The sequence below is a fragment of the Mirounga leonina genome, unplaced genomic scaffold (genome assembly GCF_011800145.1).
Source record: "Mirounga leonina isolate KUSES-001 unplaced genomic scaffold, KU_Mleo_1.0 Mir_481, whole genome shotgun sequence".
Taxonomy (NCBI): domain Eukaryota; kingdom Metazoa; phylum Chordata; class Mammalia; order Carnivora; family Phocidae; genus Mirounga; species Mirounga leonina.
This window is the reverse complement of record NW_023270773.1, coordinates 1,292,634-1,313,192: the sequence shown is the minus strand read 5'-3', so window position 1 is coordinate 1,313,192 and position 20,559 is coordinate 1,292,634. Positions and strand designations below refer to the sequence as shown.

Below are 20,559 nucleotides of genomic sequence, written 5' to 3'. Positions count from 1 at the left end.
CTGCTGAGACGGGCCGATTGGCCTGCAAATCTGTGGTCCTCGAATGAGTAATTATGGGCTCGTGGGACTCGTATGGGCACAGCTGTACAATTTCAGTTGGTCCCAGCATTCATAGGTGTGAGCAAGGCATCCTTTTCCTTGCTCTAAAAGGTATGCATGGCATGAAAAATAGCCCACCCTAATTCTAACCCCAACTCCCACCCCAGCCCTAACCCTCACCCTATTCCCAAACCCCCAAACGCAACCTGAACCACAACCCTACCTGGGGTCTCGCGTCACCTTCCATGGCCCCCATCCTGACTAGCAGAGTCTCTTGGACCTCTGGTGCCCTGGTGGCGCAAAGGCCGACTCTCTTTTATCCCACTGCCCTCATTCTTAGTTGGCGGTCTCTGCCTGTGGCTCCCACTGGTACCGCCTCCCTGGAGGCAGACTGGCAAGGAGCAAGGCTTGCTGCCAGCCCTGGGGTGGAGGGGGTGGGCTTGGCTGGGAGCAGGTGTGTGCTCCTGGGCTCCCTCCTGTCAGTCACATCACAGCTTTGGTCAGGATAGGAACAACAGTGTCATTCTGGAGAAGAGCTATAGGAAGAGCTATGGACCCTATATTTTGCTCATTGTACTAGTTACAAAATAAGTATCTGTTGTTTTAACAATTCACATTAAGTCAGTCCTAACTCATCATCTAGAAATCTGTAGCATCTGGTGCATCTCCTTGCAGACATCCTGTAAATTGGGATCCTCTATGGGTTCCATCCCAGCCACCATGCCATATTCTCAGGGAGGCCCCCCACCTCCATTTCACCTTTTTTTTTGAGCAAGCAGGAGAACGATCCTAGCAGTGGTGTCTAGCCGCTGAGAGGAGCTGAATTTGGGGCAACGCTTCCTGCCGAGTGCAGGAGAAATTCCCATCCCAGGTTATTCACTGCCAGGCAAAACCTGAATGAAATCTTGGGCTCCCTGTTGAACAATTCTGCTTGTTGCACCCAAAGCCCTAGAGAAGTGAGTTCATGTGTAGTAAATGTAAATGCACCCCTGGTGAATGGGGTTTATTTTAGTAATGCAGAGAAGATAGAATGTTAAAAAATCTTTTTATAAATCCAATTATATCTTCATAACAAGGTAGGAAACCCACAGAATCATTTTTGAGGTATGCCAAGAAGGTGTTTGGTAAAAATCAGCATCCAGTCCTGACTTTTTAAGTCTTAGCAAATCAGGTCTATAAAGATAGTTCATTAATGTGATAAACAAGCAGTCATGGCCAACAGTTGGTATTTCACCTAATGGTGAAAGAGCAAATCTGTCTCCCTTCAAGTCAAGATAAAGGTCCAGATGCTGTGCCAGTGAGGAATGAAACAACTGTGAGGAATGACAAATGGACTTAAGTTGTTTATTTTCTTATGCACAAGAACTCAGAAAGTTGAATGTTGGTGGCTGAAATAGCTGCTCAAAAATTTCTTCCAAGGCCTAGGATCCTTCTATTTTTCCATTTCACTACATGTGACTTTTGTCCTCAGTTATCTCATGGTTACAAGATGGCTACTATACCTCCAGGCATTGCATCCAAGTTCTAGGCAGGAAGAAGGGGAGGGGGAGGAATACAAAGCAAAGACTTTCCCCAAATCTTAGCAGATTTCCACCTGAGCCTTGATGTTCAGAATTGGGCCATGTGGTCACCCCGGCTGTAACAGAATCTTTAGAGGTCAAAGTGTTTTGAGGTGACACACGTTGGTCCCCTACCCCAAATAGAATCTGCCACAGATGACCACTGCCACCAACACTGAGTGCTGTTCTGGAAGCACTAGCCAACGTGGGTTTTAAAAAGAAACAAAACAAAAGGCTATCTATATGAAAAGGAGAGGCAAGCTTTTTATTTCCAGGTTATATGACAGATTACCTAGAAAGTGCAATAAAATAGTAAATTGTTAGAGACCTAGAATAATTCAATGAAGTTGCTAGATATAAAATAAATATACAAAAAGATATATACAATCAATAGTTGTCCTACATAAAACAGAAAGACTCGACTTAGAAAACCCACAAAATTAGAATGAACTCAACAATAAACATATGTATTGAACATATATGTAAGAACACCTATGAAGAAAAAACTATACGGCTTTTCTGGTGGTTAGAGGCAGATTTGAATGACTGGTGCTTTGATGTGAAGATTGAATGTTATATAGGACTGTTGGAATTCTTCACACACTAGTTAATTCTAATCAAAATCCCAATGAGGTGTGCAGGGGCAAGAAGAGGTTGAGCTCTGAGAAAAAGAATCCTGGGTTATCTGGAAGAACAGATTTTTAAAAAACCCTTTAAAAAGCCTACTGAAAATACTGTCCTGGTCAGTCCTACTACATATAAAGTGAATTATGAAGCTACAAACAGAAAAGAGAGGTCTAAGGAACAGTGAAGAGTGCCATTCTAGAATGATGTAGGGACCTGCATCCCAAACAGATGGATGTAAGAGTTAAATGCAAAATATGGAACCAAAAGAGGATTTAAAGAAGGGGCTTTCTAAGGGCCAAGGAAAAATATAAAGAAAAAGACCAAAAAGACTCAATTGCACAGAATTTGAACATCTCTGTACATTAAAAATGTGGTAACAAAGATAAAAATGTATGTGCCAAGGTGCTGTGTGTGTGTGTGTGTATAAGAACAAAGAATGGAATAGACAATTCATACAAAGAGAAGAAAAAGGTCAAAAAACATGAACGAGTTAACACTCTTGATGTATCAAAATGGTAAATACAAAAAGTGGAGATGAAGCCAAGTATGTGCAAGGCTGCAGGGAAAGGGATGCTCTTGGGGCCCATGTGGGAGAATTAAGAATGTTGTGCTGGGTTCGACCTAGAAACAGCTTTGCAATGTTTGTGAACTCTGCCCATGAACTCCACTTCTCAGAATTCATTCTGAGGAAGTGATCAAAGGGCAAAACGGCATTTATGTTCCAGAATTATTTATAGGTACAGATAATGATGTTCAACAATAAATGAACAGACCAATCCTGATACAATGAGAAGACAGAGAAAGATACAGCCATCAATAATGTTTCTGAAAAATATTTTGTAATGTGGAAAATGCTCACCATAAAACGTTACACGGAAAAAGATAAAAATAACATGCAGAGAATGAATCTAGTTTTGCCTTAAAAGCAAAGGCATATTCTTTGTGCACAGAAAAGAACCAGAAGTAAATGCACCTCTGGCGGTGGCCTATGAACTGATACTGAGGGATACTTTCATTCTTACAATTTCCTGAATATTTTTCCAAATTTCTTCAGCACATACATATTGCTTGTGTAAGCAGGGGAAAAAAAAAGTTTATATGTAAATGAAAGAAAGACATCAAGTCTCCAATGAAAAGAGGGGGAAGGGTATATTCAAATTATTTTCAAGATAAAAGACCAAGAATCAAAGCATGTTCAATATCCAACCTCATTAGCTATTGAAGGTGCAAAGTACAGTGATAATAAGGTGCCACTCAGCTGAGTACCTCGAAGTACTCACTGCAGGGCTGACAGCAGCCACTGTGTCCAGGGCCCCACAGAGATGTTTTCATTTTAAGTTCTTTTGAAATAAGGAGAAAAATGAGTGTGATAATGATGAATTAAGCCCAGGCTGTATTTGTCTTTTACAAATGCAGCTGTACAATAGGACTTTTCCTACTTGTCAGATAAGCGACTGTGACTGCACGATGCGACCCTGGGGACCGTGTTATGGGAGGCCCGCTTGCACACTCTGGAGGAATGCAGTGGGGTGGCAGGTGCCCAGGAGCATCGCTGTGTGGTCACCGTGCCCTGAACGAAGACGGTCTGGACACCCAGCTTTGAGCTGGGAGGCCCCCGTCTCGGGAGATGCCATGCGGGGGACGTTCCTACCTGACCACTATTGCTGACGATTTCTTCCTAATGAAATGGTGTGACTTTACACACCACCAAAACCATACAAAAATGATTCCTGAGGTTGTTCATTTCCTTTATCTCAAAATTTTCACTTTTAGAAATCTGAGAAAACGCTAAAGAAGTATAATGCAAAAAGATGCTCTATGAAGAATGGGTTATAACAGTGAAATGATCTATAATAGTGAAAACATGGAAATAACCTCAACATTCAACAAAGGAACATCTAATGGATGTTCTCCACTGAGAATTATAACTCCAGACAGTTCAGTTACGTGGGGAAAAATTCTGCTATGCAGCTAGGTGGAAAAAAAAGATTAAAATGATATATACACTATATTTGCAGTAATGTAAAAATCCATTTTGAAATAAGCAGAAGGTAATGTATCAAAGTGCGAAATGCAGTTTATTAGGAATTATGGGGGTCTTCTTCCTTACTTCCACATTTCCCGAAATGTAGTTATTTTGCTGCCATAATTTAAAAAGTATACTAAAAAGCATTTCATAAACTATAGCTCTCTATATAAATGTAAAGTATTATCACTGAGAAAGCAGCTTAGACTTGCTTGGGACTGAGCGGAACGAACATTAATTCCAGATGAACCCCGCCCACCGCTGCAGAGAACACGGGACAGGCTCCATGGAGGGGCTCCTCCCGTAGGGCTGAGCCGGCGAGCTGAGCTCACTGGAGCAGAGGGAGGCCCTGCAGGGTGAAGGCACGCTTCTAGACACATCTATCCCAACACTAGACCCGGGATGGACGCCGAGCACCCACCTGTGTGCTCGCCATTTCCCAGTGGGGACTAGATGGCCAGGCCCGATGCTGGCATGTCAGGACCCGGCTGCGCCGAAGCCGGGCCATGCTCCCGAGGCAGAGGTGCTGTCACTACCAGATGACTCTGTGGTAGAGCTGCTTCAGTGAGGTGAGTCCAGGAAATCTGCCTTTTCCTAAACCCTCACCATTCAAGATCATTCTCCCCTCCTGGAATATACTGACGTTCACTTGGAATACTGTTCATAACTCTTCTGTTTGTTTTTATTATCATCATTATCATTCTAAACATAACCGCGTACAAAGGAAATTCCTGATCGAGATCATGCCAGAAGCCTGTCCGAGGACACAATGATCAATATACCTTCTTTCTGTCTGCAGGAAAGACCTATTCTCCATGTCAGTGTCTTGCAAGCTCATTAAGGAAAGCAGGACGACGGGACATCCTCAGATGGCCCTCGGCTCTTCTCTCCTACAGTGGAATGCTCGCTGGGGTGGCGATGACCTCTGAGAGAGTTGTCCCAGCGCGTGGGACATGGGCACAGGCGGCAGGGCCAGTCTCTACTGTGGAGGCATGGGCAGGCTGTGCATATCCGAGCTGCTGTGCTTTCTAGGGAAGGAGCGAGGCTGAGGGTGGGCACACCGCACTAATTTCCAGGCTCGCTGCCCAGCGGTGAAGTCCTGCCGGCTGAGGGCTGCACTGCACACAGGAGCTTTGCCACGTCCAGGGCATCAATCGGATCCACGCTGCTCACGCCCGCGCCCCCCGCGCCTAGCAGGCCTCCCGGCACGTAGTAAGTGCTCAGCAGGTGCTCGTTGAACTGGATGGCAAAGGGCTTCTCCTCGCTGTGTCTTCTCTGGTGTTCCATGAGGTGGGCGCTCCAGCCGAACATTTCCCCACACTCGTTACATCTGAATGACTTCTCCCCGGCGTGGATCTTCTGATGTTTGATGAGACAGTGATTCTGGCTGAAGGCCTTGCCGCACTCGCCACATTTGTAGGGCTTCTCCCCAGTGTGGATGCGCTGGTGCACGATGAGGGACGAGTGGCAGCTGAAAGCCTTCCAGCAGCGGCTGCAGTCAAAGGGCTTCTCCCCGGTGTGGATGCGCTGGTGCACGATGAGGTAGGAGTGGGAGCTGAAGGCCTTGCCGCACTCGTTGCACTTGAACGGCTTCTCGCCGCTGTGGATGCGCTGGTGCACGACGAGGTAGGAGTGGCAGCTGAAGGCCTTGCCGCACTCGTTGCACTTGAACGGCTTCTCGCCCGTGTGGATGCGCTGGTGCAGCGTGAGGCGCGAGCGGCTGCTGAAGGCCTTGCCGCACTCGCCGCACTTGAACGGCTTGTCCCCGTTGTGGATCTTCTCGTGCACGGTCAGGGACGAGTGGCAGGTGAAGGCCTTGCCGCATGCGCCGCACTGGTAGGGCTTCTCGCCGGTGTGAATGCGCTGGTGGCGCGTCAGGTGTGTCCTCTGGTTGAAGGCCTTGCCGCACGCGCCGCACTGGTAGGGCTTCTCGCCCGTGTGCACGCGCAGGTGCATGTTGAGCAGCGAGCTGCAGCTGAAGGCCTTCTCGCAGGCGCTGCACTTGTAGGGCCGCTCGCCCGTGTGGATCCGGTGGTGCACATTCAGCGATGAGTGGCAGCTGAAGGCCTTCCCGCACTCGCCGCAGAAGAACGGCTTCTCCCCGGTGTGGATGCGCTGGTGCTCGATGAGGTTGGTGCTCCAGGTGAAGGCCTTGCCGCACTCGTGGCATTTGTAGGCTTTCTCCCGGGCGTGCCACCGCCGGTGCAGGGTCAGGGACGAGCTCCGCCGGAAGGCCTTCCCGCACTCGCCGCACGCCAAGAGGCCGGCCCCGGCCGCCGCCCCCCGCTGCCGGCTCGCCGGTGGGTGTTCGCCGCGCTCGCCGGACTTGCCGGGGCCTCTCCCCGGGCCCGCGCTCCGCTGCCTGGGGGCCGCCTCGCCGGACTGGAGGCTCTCGGTGGGCCCGCCAGGAGGGTCTCCTTGGGCAGGAATGGTCTGGGGGGTGAAGAGGGTGCACCCAGGGGGGAAATCCTTCTCCGAAGCCTTGTGGCCGTGCCAGCGCCCCTCTGGGGGAGCGTCCCCACTGCTGCCTGGTGCTGACCTCCGCAGCGCAGCCTCAACCCGCACGGGAGCAGCTGCGGGGCCCTCGCAGGCCTGCCTGATGCCCGGACCGGGGCTCTGGACCCCGGACCGCCCCAGTGGCTCGGTGATCGGCTCCTGGCAAGGCTCTTCCTTGTAAACGCCCTGCTGTTGACACGGCCTGTCCTTCACCCCAGGCCCGGGCTCCTCTTCTATAAGAAACAGGAAATGCAATCTTCCGTAAGCAGGCAGAGCCCTGCCACTAGAGCCCAGACTGAGGTCGGATAGGGGCTCCGATAAGCACAGAGAGGGCCGGCCAACAGCCAGAGTGCCCGAAGGCCCGAGGGCCAGAGCCAAGGGGCACGCATCTCGCATCTTGGGTGAGATGGACCGCAAGCCCACAAGGGGCGGGGAGGAGGAGGAGCCGGGGAACTCCAAATCGAGCCAGGGGGCCAGGGACGGAGCAGGGCTCACGGGGTCTGGCAGTTGGACATGACACATTGAGACATCGACTGAGAGACGGCTGTGTGTTGGAACTGGGTCGGGGCTGGGCGTGAACACGGGGTAAACACAAGTCCAGAAATGCTAATTGTAGCTAAATTCTCCCTGGTGCCAGGAGGGAAGAGACTGCCTCCAGACCGCCTCTCTTCCGTCTTTCCTTCAGAACGCTTGCAAACTGTAAATGTGTGCTCTGGCCCTGAGATGTATGTACATTTCTTTAAAAGCTAAATTTATCTCTTGTCAGTTTCACGTCCCTGGAGGGCCGTCCCCCTCTGAGTCACCTCTGCGAACTGTGATCCCCACCTCTCCGCACCCCCAGGCTGACTCTGCCTTCTTCTTGGTGAGGGAGGCCCTGGACCCCAGGTCCACACATACTCCCCGCCCCTGTCCATCCAACAAGTGCCACTTGTGAAATGTTTCCAGAGATATAGACATGACTTCTGTCTCCTGCCAGTTGAAGGCAGATGTCTTTGCCTGTTTTGCTCACCGATGTATTTCCAGCAGGGTTCCCCACATGCCGGTGGTGCTGTGTGTGTGTTGAAGGAAGGAAGGGAAGCAGGACCACAAGGAGGCGGGTGGGGGGTGGTCCTGTGAGGCAGGAGTCTGCATGTCCTTCCACTGTGTCCCCCACTCACCTGAACAAGCCCCTCCAGGGACTTCTCTGGGCATCTGCCACGGCTCCTCGCCTCGTTCCAGGTGGGAGATCACATCCGGCTTACAGACTGGGGGTCCTGCTTGCAGGGAGGAAGTGGTGTGTGTGGTTCTGCGTGCTGTGGCTCCCTAGGGTGGGGCTGTCCGGGCCAGCACCCAAGGTGTGTGCCATCCCCAGGGATGGGGGATCTTACACTCAGAACCCAAACTCAAGGGTGCACTCTGCGGACCCCATAGGTACTGAGGCCCTGCCCTGTCTCCCTCGGAAAGCTCCAGGGCAGGCTGGCCTCCCAGGCCCCTGTCCACCCTCTCCCTCTCTTCTGGCTCCAGCCCGGGACCAGCCCCACCTCAGGCAAAGATGCTGGCAGTTACATGCACTGCCCAGCCCCAGTGTGAGTGCAGCAACCACATCTCCCACATCCTGCAGGGCCTGCACCAGGGCCGGCACCGAAGGGAGGCTTGGTAATACCTATGGCATGGCAGAATGGCCAGACTGCACACTGGGCTTCGAGGAGCTGTCTTACCCAGGGAAAGAAGGTTCTGGTAGTTCTCCAGCATCACGTCACGGTACAAGGCCCTCTGAGGGGAGTCTAGCTGGCCCCACTCCTCCTGGGTGAAGTCCACAGCCACATCCTTGAAAGTCACTGATTCCTGGAATGACATGCACATTCTCATTTGCCCAGGACGGGACTGATTCGGACTGTGTTCATGGTTCCAAGGGAGCCACACGTCGATTGAGGACCTTAGGAATGAAGGGTTAACCTCTGGTGACCTTCTCCTGAGTATGGAAGGTTGTGCTATAGGCCATCTATCATACAGCCCCAACATACACACCACGCCGGGGCCGGGACTTGCCAAGTGGACCCGGCCTTCTAGACTGGGAGGGCCAAGCTACCCGGCCAGCCTGGGTGCTGGTGCCTCTGTGGGCTGGAGGCTGCTGTAAGTTCTGGGTAAGACGCTATGCTTCCCAGGGTTAAGAATGTCAAACTTAAGAACTTAAAAGAATAGTACAAAGAACCCAGAAGCCCTACTCAAATCTCACCATCGCAAAAGGACCCTACTCTGGACAGGAAGCCATTACCACAACCTAACGAAGGAAACTCTGTACTTATCAGCAAGTTCTGTCAGCAAGAGACCAAGGGAGCCACTCTCAGTTCTTCCTGCCTGTGTCCCACACCTTCCCATGGGACCCCTGCTCCCCTGCCCTCCCTGGGCCCGTGTACTGACCTGTGCCTACCCTCCCCAGCCCTGGTCACTGACACTTGCACGCACTCCTGTTCTAGAACCCCAGGCTCTTCTGCTGACTGGGGCTCCTCACCCACTCTGGAGCCTCCAGGTTACCATCCCCAATGTTCCTCTTGCTCTCCATGCTCCAAATCCCACCCTGGGTCCCTCTTGCCAGCAAATAAGCTCTCAAAACCCATCAGGGTGCCAACCTAAGGTGGCAAGGGTGGTTCGCTCTTTAAAGATGCGGGCGCCATGGGAGTCTGGCTTAAATTGTAGACAGGGCATTACATTAGACATAAGAATGAAGAATAAACTAAGCAGGGGAGGCCTGGCTCCCACCTACCTGTTTGCTGGGAGTGACTGGCATGCGGCCAAGCTCCCAGGGGTCACCAGGTTTCTCTGGAAACCCTGGGTCTGCATCAGCACCCATGGTCAGGCACAGGGGTGCGGAACGTCAAGCCTTGAGAGGACTTGTGACTACCAGGCAGTCGGGAAGAGTGGGGAAATCCTTTGGGGTCCCAAGAGCTTTGCCCTTTAGCTCTAAAAGTGGTTTATACTTTTAGATAATTCTCAATGTTGCTGCAGACTAAACTGTGTCCCCCTGAAATTCCTATGTGGAAGCCCTCCCTTCCAACGTGATTGTGTTTGGAGACAGGGTCTTTAGGAGGTAGCTGAGGTTACGTGGGGTCATAAAGGTGGGCCCTGATCTGACAAGCCTGGTGGCCTCTGAGAAGAGGACAAAAGAGATCCTCCCCCCACCCCCAGCCCATGCCTTCTGAGGACAGACCGCCCGAGAGCACCGCAAGAGCCAGGTAGAGAGCTGCAGCAAACCGGACCCTGCCGGCACCCTGATCTCAGACTTCCTGCCTCTGGAACTGTGAGGAAATCAATTTCTGCAGTTGAAGCTGCCAAGTCAGGGTATTTTGTTATGGCAACCCATGCTAAGACAAACACCAACATAAAACAGGAGGAAAGATAAGGCCCCTCTTTATACCACACACAAAATGCAACTCCAGATGCAGCAAGAATCTAAATGTGGGGGCTTCTGGGATACAATTCCATAAGTCCCTGGCCGGTCTGACAGCAAACCCGGAAACCAGATTTCCATTTGCTCTATTAAAGTTTACGTTTTCCTTTTTTGAAGATTTTATTGATTTGAGAGAGTGAACACGAGTGGGCAGAGGGGCAGGGAGAAGCAGACAGCCCGCTGAACAGGGAGCCCGACTCGGGGCTTGATCCCAGGACCCCGGGATCATGACCTGAGCCAAAGGCAGACGCTTAACCGACTGAGCCACCCAGGCGCCCCAAAAGTTTATGTTTTCTGCAGGCAACACTTAACAAAACGCTAAGAAAAAAGAAAAAAAGAAAATGGGCATAGAGCATAAGCAGACAATTCACAGAAGACTGGCAAATGATTAAGCAGCACATGAAGAGACACTCAGTCACACTAGACATCCCGAAATGAGAAAACAGAAAGATACCATTTCACATGTAGCAGAGAGGCAAAATGTTTAAAGCCTGGAAATACCAAGTGTGCGCTGGTCCATGGGGAAATGGGAGGGTCTTACACCGTTGGACAGGGGTAAGGGGGACATCCATTTTGGAAAGCGAAACCTATTCTATCATCTCTAGTAAAGCTGAGAGAGTGTGTTCTCTGTGTCCGAAAGCCCACTGTGAGATTCCTATCCAGCCTGCAGTGGCTAAGAAAACACTGGAAACATGCTGCAGCCCACTGGTAGGGATGAATACACAACAGGATACAGTGCAGCAGTGGAAACGAACACAGTGGAGTAACCTGTCCTGTGGGGAGCGATTAAGAGTGCGGCAGTGGTTACAAAAGCAGGCTGAGGAGAACTGTGCCCACTGTGATATGCATCTAGGTCTGCTGCCTGGTGGGTAAGGGCACAGGTTCCGAGCTCAGTGGCCCACGTGGGCTCCCCACTCTTGCCCTTACTAGCTCTATGAGTCGGGGGTGCCTCAGTTGCCTTGTCTGCTAATAGTCCCTGGGTCATGGCATCACTGTGAGGATCCAGTGAATTACTACTACGTGTGAAGCGCTCATCTGAGGGGCTGGTGGATGGCAGGTGCCCCATGGTGTTTGCTGTTAGTCACTGTCCTCTGAAACTATCACAGACTGAGGAGGGCAGGGGAGAAGGGAGATGTGGGGGAGGATGCACCTGCCTTTACCTGCAATGTTTCATTTTTTAAAACGATTCGGAACCAATATGACAGAAGTTAGACATTAATTTTGCAAAGTAGGTACATAGAAGGTTGTGCTTATTCTGTTTAAATGTTTCAAAATCTTAAAAATATGAAAAAGCCACTCAAGGAGGAAGAACTGCAAATTTCCAATGGACTATGAGAAGACTAATGATTTCTTGTCAGGAAAATGTAAATCGAAACAAAAATAAGGTCACACGTTTTCCCTAATCAGAGTGAGTAGCACCAATGAAAACCTAGTATTCCGGCCATGAGGAAGCATTTCTGGTGGAGTGGGAATTGTTATACCCTTTGGGTCCTCGCATGGCAGAAACAAAAGTTCCTGCACATAAGGAAGCAAATGCAAGGCGGGGGATCGCGGCACTGTTCTTACCCCAAACCAACCAACCAAGGCATTAGGACAGCTGGCTAAGTTAGGGTACATGCACACAGGCCGGCCGTGGAAAATAATGCAGCCAGCCAAAGATAGGCGCTGTACGTTATACTAAGGGAAGGAGGCCAGAAGAAGGCGGCTACATACTGTGTGATCCCATTTATGTGAAATGCCCAGAATACATTTATAAGCAAATACAGAGAGACAAAAAGCAAATACAGAGAGACAAAAAGACAAACTAGTGGTTGCTGGGAGCTAGAGTGACTGCTGTTGGGCACAGGGGTTCTTACTGGGCTGAGGAAATGGACTGTGGTAACAGTTGCACTACCCTGTGAACGCACTCAAAACCACCGAATTGTACGCTTGCAAAGGGTGGATTTTATGGTATGTGAATTATACACCAATTCGAACAAAGGGCAGCACTGGAATGTACACAGTACAATCCCATTTTTAAAACGACACGCTGAAGCCCTGTGTCTGTGTACTCTGGGGTCTGCGTACGTGAACCAGGGGAGAGATGTGGAAGAGTAAATGTCAAAACTGAGGACACTGGATGCCTCAGGGAAATGTGACCATAGGTGTGGGGAAAGGAGATTAGTAACAGATTTTGCTGAGGAATTTTGTTACACAGCAAATACCGGTTCTGTAAATTTTCAAAGAAGAAGGAAAATCAAAGCAGAGCAGGGATTAGCTGTACCATTTTGGTCCGGCCGCCTAGTTTCCTCGAGCCTCAGTTTCTCCAGCTAGGGGGAAAGGACTGGGAGCAGTGGGGCCTCCTGTGGTTGAGGAGAAAATGAAGTGGGGTAGAAGTATGCCAGTCTTGGGTCCCAAGGAAAGGACCCAGCATCTGTGAGTCCCCACATGGCCGTCTCCTAGCCCTCTGGCTGGGCACACCAGGAGGCTGGAGACCCTGCCCCCGGCCCGATGAGAAAAGAACAAAGAGTAGTCTGTGCCGCATCCAGAATCATGACAGGAAGGGGCACACCACAGCAGAGAGGCTAAGGGCCCAGAAATGGGGTGAGTTGGGCTTTGGGAGTACAGTGAGCTGAGGTGGCCGAGCTGTGCGTCCTGAGACTTCATGCTATTGGAGCTCTGGCATCAGAGGAGGAGGAGTGGGAGGTGCCGCTCTGGCCAGAGTTGGAAGACAGGTACTCCAGGGTGAGGATGCTTGTATTCTGCAGCAGGATGGACAGAGGGAAGGCAGGAGAGAGGGACAACAGCTTCTGAGTGTGGGCTGGAGGAGTGAAGCAGCAGCCTGGTCAAAATTGGCTTTCCTGTTCTAGACACAAAACAGTAACAAGGACCAGATTTGCCCTCTTACCTCAAACAACTAGTAAACTGGGCAAAATGTATAAAACCATGATTGATTTCAAGACACTGGCCAAGCTGCAGCTCAGAACACAGACCACTGAGAGAAGGGAAACAAAATGAGCCCTACAACCACCCCATCTTCCTACCTGGAAGGTTTCCAGACGGCAGTGCGGGCAGGTGGAACCCAGACAGAGCCTGTGGCCTCACCAAGTTGAAGAACAGAGTTTAGGGAGTCCAGGAGATTAAAATCTCCAGGGCAACATGCCAGAGCAGAGGGAGTTTCACAGACTCAGATCTCTGGATCCACTTGAGACCGACTGAGGACCAACAGGCATGTGCCTGGGAAGAAATACCCCCAAACCAGGAAAAGAAACACCAGAAAGAAGTAGGCAGAACAATCATTAAAACTCACACAAGGCTGGGAGTGGTTTATGTTCTGACCAGCCAGAGTAGAATGTCCTCCTACTATATGGGCACTGAGTAAAGTCCCCAGGAGAGGACAGCTTCAGTGGTCTGACAAAATTAGCCCAAGACTAAAGACTTCTCTGGCCCCACTTTTTTTTTTTTTTAAAAAAAGAGTATATTTATTTGACACACAGAAAGAGAGAACACAAGCAGGGGGAGTGGCAGGCAGAGGGAGAAGCAAGCTCCCTGTGAGCAGGGAGCCCGATGTGGGGCTCAATCCAAGGACCCTGGGATCATGACCTGACCCGCAAAGGCAGACACTTAACCAACTGAGCCACTCAGGCGCCCCCTCTGGCCCCACCTGAACAAAACCTAAAGAAGAAGCTTTGAAATGATCCAACTGATACTAAGTAATTTCAATGCATCCCAGAACAAATTCCTTAAATATTTAAGGAATTCCAAAAAAAGCCAATACTCAACAAAGTAAAATTCACTCCAGCATCCAATAAAGTAACTAAAAGGAAAAAACAAGTTAATAAAATCAGAAAAATTAAGAGTATACTAAAACAGGGGCGCTCATCTGAGGGGCTGGTGGATGGCAGGTGCCAATAGTGGATGGCATCAGCCAATAAGTGGCTCAGTCGTTAAGCGTCTGCCCTTCGGCTCGGGTCATGATCCCAGGGTCCTGGGATCGAGCCCCGCATCAGGCTCCCTGCTCCGCGGGGAGCCTGCTTCTTCCTCTCCCATTCCCATTCCTCCTGCTTGTGTTCCCTCTCTCACTGTCTCTCTCTCTGTCAAATAAATAAATTTTAAAAATCTTAAAAAAAAATTAAAAAAAAAAGAAGAGTATACTAAAACAGTATTTGTTTACCTCAAAAGAATGCGTTAAGGGAGAAACAGAAACAAAAGAAACACAAGACATATAGAACACAAATAACAAAATGGCAGATGTAAATCCATCCATATCAATACTTACATTAAATGTGAATGGTCTTAATACTCCAATTGGAAATTAGAGATTGTCAAATTGAATTTAAAAATTAAGACCCAACCATACATACATCAACTATAGAAACCCACTTTAAAAACAAAGAGAAAGGTAGATTAAAAGGGGAAGAATGAGAAAAGATATAATCTGCAAATACTAATCAAAAGAAAGCTGAAGTGGCAATATTAACATTAGACAAAGCAGATTTCAAAGCAAAGGACATCATCAGAGACAAAGAGAGGTGTTATATAATAATCATTACATGATTATGTAATGATCATTACCACAACATCAATTCATTAAGAGCTCACAACAATCTTAAATATACATGTTCCTACTAACAGAGCTTCAAAATACATAAAGCAAAAACTTGATAGGACTGAAGAAAAACAGACAAATCCACTATTATACTTGGAATTGCAACAGTAATCTCTCTCAATAATTGATAGAACACCTAAGTAGAAAATATGTAAGGATACAGAACAATTGATTAACACATCATTCGACTTAAGGACTTAATTGACATTCACAGAACACTCTAGCTGACAAAAGCAGAAGGCACATTCTTTTCAAGTGCATACAGAACATTTACCAAGATAAAACACATCCTGGGCAATAAAATAAATATTAGTAAATTTGAAAAAAGGCAAATCATACAAAGTTCCTTCTCTAACTACAACAGAATTAAATTAGAAATCTATAATAGAGAGGCACCTGGATGGATCAGTCATTAAGTGTCTGCCTTTGGCTCAGGTCATGATCCCAGGGTCCTGGGATCAAGCCCCGCATCTGGCTCCCTGCTCCGCAGGAAGCCTGCTTCTCCCTCTCCCACTCCCCCTGCTTGTGTTCCCTCTCTTGCTGTGTCTCTCTCTGTCAAATAAATAAATAAAATCTTAAAAAAAAAAAAAAGAAATCTATAATAGAAAGATATCTAGGAAAAGATCCTCCAAATATTTGGAAATTAAACAACACATTCCTAAATACACATGGTTGAAGAAGAAATCATAACAGAAACTGGAACTATTTTGAACTGAATAAAAGTGAAAATACAATATAAAACTTGTGGGATGTAGCTAAGGCAGTGCTTAGAGGGAAATTTATAGCATTGGATGCTATATGAGAAAAGAAGAAAGGTGTCAGATCAATATCTGAGTTTCAATTTTAAGAAACCAAAATAAGTAAAGGAAAGAAATAATAAGGATCTGAAATAAATGAAATAGGAATAGAAAAGCAATAGAGAAAATCAATGAAACCAAAAGATGGCTCTTGGAAATAACCGATAACATTGATAATTAAATATACATTTATTATCTGACTCAGCAATTCCACTCAGATGTTCATTCAAGAGAAATTAAAGCACATGTCTATATTTGTACTCAAACATTTATAGCAGGTTTTACTCGTAATAGCCAAAACTTGGAAACAACCTAATGTCCCCTAATGAACAAATTGTAAATACCCATACAATGGTGTTTTGTGCTGAGTTGTGATCCCTCCAAATTCATATGTTGAAGCCCTAGCCCACAGTACCTCAGAAAAATGACTATATTTGGAGATAGGGTCTTTAAAGAGATAATTAAGGTAAAATGAGGTCATTATGGTAAGTCATCATCCAATAGGGCTGGTGTCCTTATAAAAAAAAGGAAATTTGGGAGCCAGACATGTACAGAGAAAGACCATGTGAAGACACTGGGAGAAGGTACCTTCACAAACCAAGAAGAGAGGCCTCAGAAGAAACCAACCCTGCTGACATCCTGATCTTGAACTTCCAGAATTGAGACAATAAATTGCTATGGCAGCCCTTGTAACCTAATACAAATGGTATATTACTCAGCAATAAAAAGGAACAAACTACTGATTCACATAAAGACATGAACTCAAAAGCATTATGCTAAGTGAAATTAGAAACCAAAGACTATGTGGGGCACCTAGCTGGTTCAGTTAGTAGAGCAACTCTTGATCTCAGGGCTGTGGGTTTGAGCCCCACATTGGGTGTAGAGATTACTTAAAAATAAAATCTTTTTAAAAAGAAACCAAAGACTACATACTATATATTTCCATAAGAAATTCTTAAAAAGACAAAATTGTGGTTGCCAAGGAGCAGGGGGAGAGGACAGACTGCAAAGGGGCATGAAGGAACTTTTTGGGTGATGGAAACATTCTAGTTTATGATTGTGGTGCTGGTCACACAACTGTACACATTTGCCAAAACTCATCAAATCCTCTACTTAAAATCAGAGGACTTTACTGTATATAAATTACACCTCAATAAATGTGATGCAAAAAACCCACTGGATTTCAGGGAGATGAGAAGGTGGGGGTGATGACACATGCTGAGAACATACCCATAACTGAGGCATGCAGGAATGAAGCATAATGGTCATGGTGTTGGCAGAGGAAAGGAAAAACATGGGCAGAAACAAAGCTCCAGAGATGTCAGAATGTGGTGCTGGAGAAAGGGGACTATCAGAGGCTACATGGCTTCTGTGTGGGGGTGTCAACTGGGAAGGGCAGAGTAGGATCTGAGCCTTGCACAGGCCTGTCTGGGGATTATTCCCACTGGGAGAAGCCCATGTCCCGTGAATCTTCATTCTGTAGGATAGGAAACAAATTCCAGGGGGCAGGTATGGGAGTCAAATGCAGATGTGTGGTAATGAAACTAGTGGAGAAATCAGAACAGATTGTCTGGGATGTCCCAGGAGAGCAAAACACTTGACTGTGAGTCTGAGTGGGGCTGCCAGGAGAGAAGAATACTCAGGAGAGGAGGACCAGTTACTCAAGGATCTAAGAAGCTGATCTTTTAGGAATAACACCTATGCACAAGAAGGATACCACCTTGAGGTAGTCACTTACAAGCACACACACAGACACGCACATGTACTTTTTGCTGAATCATTTGAAGGTAAGTTGCAGACATCATGACATCTCACACTACGGGCTTCACCTTGTATATCCTAAGTATATTCTCTTATCCAATTACAGTGGGATCATCACACCCCAAAAATTCAATGCTGATAACATATGATCTAAGATAAATCCATTTTCAAATTTCCTCAATTGTCCCAAACTGCCTTTGATTGAGTTTTTTGGACCTGTGGCCTGTCAAAGATCATGTACTACATTTGACTGTCATGTCTCTTGAGTTTATTATAGAATGACAGACCATTCTAACACATTACAGAAGCTAGGCACATCTCTTAATGTTTTATAGTTATTTTTTTTTCTGTAATCAGACCCCTTTCAAGTGGGAGGTTAACAGAATCACTAAATCCTGAGTCAAAGGGACCCTCAACCCTCCAGACTTTTTCACTACTGCAAACTCTCCTTATCAGCTGTACCCTTTTAAATACTGTGAGGGATGGGGGTGGTTTAGGTGGTAGAACAAAATGAGAAACAAGACCCAAAGTCTGTGAAAGGAGGGATTTGGGCCCTACTTAGCTGCAGAAGTGGCCCCAAGGCCAATTCCTTATTGAGCTCCCAGATCCTCTAAAACTCCAGGTTCTTCCTTGACAGCCCCATTTCAGGGTCCCCGCAGAGAGGAAAAGCACACAGGGATGCACCCCCTACCGTCACTCTTTTTTTTTTAATTCTTTTTTTAAAATTTTTAAAAGATTTTATTTATTTATTCATTAGAGACAGAGAGAGAGAGGCAGAGGGAGAAGCAGGCTCCCAAGGAGCAGGGAGCCCGATGCGGGACTCGATCCCAGGACCCTGAGATCATGACCTGAGCCGAAGGCAGACGCTTAACCATCTGAGCCACCCAGGCGCCCCCCCCCCATCACTCTTACCCTGGTGCTGCAACGCAGCCTTCCTTCAGTGCTTTCACACCCCCCTACCTGATTCCATCCCAGAAAACTCCCCCAGATGAGGACCATCCCCTAGGCCTGCGTGTGGAGATGACTGAAGTGATCTCATGTGAGCTGTCATCTACATGCTCGGGTTCCACTAAAACCATTCCTCACAGCTCCTGGTATAGTGTTTCACAAACAGGTCCTGGGCAAACGACCCACCCATTGGGCTGAACGAGGCTGCAAGGGGCACTCATTTCAAGGGCACACCTGGACTCTGTTCAATTGGAGCTGTTCCCATGCCCAGAGCTTCCTGAGGAAGGGAGAGCAGGCCCCCAGGTTGGGGTGTGTGTGTGTGTCTTTGGATGACTGAAAATCCTGGGCAGGGGAAAAATGCCAACCCTCTTCATAAAGAAAGAGATGTTCAGAAGGAAGAAAAGACAACCACTCACCTCGGAACTGGCTTCCGGGAGACCCTGACCCAATTTATCCTCTGGATTCTTTTTGAGGGTAAGAGCAGGCTCCTGAGAGGGCAGAGCTGGGGAGGAGAAATGAGTCAAAGGGGCTATTCTTCCCATAGCTACCAGGTGCATGGCTGAGCTAAAGCCCACTCCACCCCTGGCATGGGGGAGGATCAGAGGAGTCAGGAACCGTCCCCCGCAGGTGAGGTGGGGAGCGAGCCCCAACATCTGGCACAATCTGAAGGAAAAACTGCCATTCCCTTCCTCTTCAGCATGCCTGAGAAGTGGAAACAAACGGGTGTGCACGGTATGAATGCAGAAGGCCTGACTTTGTTAGGTGCTTCTGGGAAACTAGCCTGATCTCTCTGAGTGTCAGTCTCCTCAAGCGCAAGTCCACAGACCCACTGACTAGAAGAGCCAACTGTACCTGTCTCCTGGGGCTTCGGGGCAGGGGTCTCCATGGCGCCCCTCGGCAGCGTTCCCCGGAAGCGTGGGCAGCTCTGCAGCCTCCTGGGCCCCAGGCCAGGCCCAGAGGCGCGGGTCCTGCTCCTGGGGCTCAGGGACAGCCTGCAGGGGGGCCCCGGGGGGTCGCACACGCAGTCCCCGCTGCACGGTCACGCACGCGAAGCCCCCTGCGGACCCCCCACCGCCAAGGTCGGGGTCAGGCAGGCTCAGCAAGCGCCCCACACCCCAGGCTGAGCTCACGCCCCATCACCCCCGCCCCACGCAGCCCGTCACACACTCCGCCCGGGACACTGCGGGCCGGGACCAGGGCCGGCCTCAGGCTCAGCCGTCAGGAGCCAGGGGCCGCAGAGCGCGTCCGTCAGACAGGCCCCGCGGCGGACGGACAGACCGACCGACGGTCGGAAGGATGCGCGAGCAAGAGGACCGGCCTCCCACAAAAGCCCACCGACTGCCACAAAGGAGAAACCCGGCGACCGCTGCGGGCAAGTGCGCCTGCGCGGACGGGCGCGAACTACAACTTCCGGTAGTCTTTGCGTCGCGCTGGCGCGGACTCCATTTCCCAGAGGGCATCAGGGTCCCGGAGCAGCCTTTGCGCCCTAACGCAAACGGGCTTATAGCAGAGCCTTCTGGGAAATGTAGTTCCCGGCCCAGCGACCAAGGGCTCTGGCCCCGCCCCACTCTCCTTCCCACCCATTGCTGCAAAAGGCGCTTTTATCTCGGTGAGTGTGTGTTTATGTGGGGCGGTGTTTGTGTCTCATTGAGGGTGCGAGAGAGCGGTGCCCAGAAACGTGGAATTATCTTGTCAGTTCGTCCATGTCTTCAGGTGGAGTCGGGTGGGCTCCGACCCACATTCATCTTTGCGAAAAGACTCAGGCCTTTGGCCTTAGGGACCCTAGAGGTGGTGGGCGTGTACCTGGGACCCTGGAAGAGGGAGCGCTCCAGCCCATTTGTCAGGCCTCGTGGCTGCCCACCCTCAGGACCTTGGGAAGGAGGGTCTGGGCCGTGGCGCAGCTCTGGCCCAGTGCTCTGACTTTAACACAGTGATGACACCAATATTTATTGAGCACCAGCCACACGCTAGGAATGTTTCCTACGTGTAAAGGGCTTAACATGTATTTTCTGGCAGAACATTCACAACAGCTCAGTGAGGTTTGGTAACTATTATTACCTTCGTTTTAGAGATGGAGAAAATTTGGCACAGCGTCCCAGGTCACACAGCCAGGAAAAGGTGGAGCCAGGCTTTGAACCCAGGTGAGTAACTCCAGAAGAAAGTTCATTAACAGCTTCCTACTGAGAGCTAGTTTGCGGTGGGGCAGAGGGGGTGCAGACTGGAAACTTTTCAGACCCCCACCTTGACTCCAGGTAGGCTTGGCCATAGGTTCTCACTTGATACCAGTGAGC

General features: G+C 49.0%; 1 protein-coding gene across 3 annotated transcripts; it reads right to left on the bottom strand.

The window, feature by feature from the left end:
• Positions 1-1,346: 1,346 nt before the first annotated feature.
• ZNF74 (zinc finger protein 74) lies at positions 1,347-19,642 on the bottom strand. 3 transcript variants are annotated; one of them, XM_034989166.1, is made up of 5 exons: positions 19,121-19,539; positions 18,685-18,770; positions 8,445-8,571; positions 7,905-8,003; positions 1,347-6,980 (listed from the first exon to the last, which is right to left on the bottom strand). In XM_034989166.1, exons 1-5 carry the CDS (start codon positions 19,152-19,154, stop codon positions 5,317-5,319), a joined length of 2,010 nt encoding a protein of 669 aa, XP_034845057.1. In that variant the 5' UTR covers positions 19,155-19,539; the 3' UTR covers positions 1,347-5,316. The 3 variants fall into 3 exon arrangements, with proteins under 3 accessions (XP_034845057.1, XP_034845056.1, XP_034845055.1); XM_034989165.1 differs by having other exon boundaries at positions 7,905-8,000; positions 18,685-19,642; XM_034989164.1 differs by having other exon boundaries at positions 18,685-19,539.
• Between the last annotated feature and the right edge of the window lie 917 nt (positions 19,643-20,559).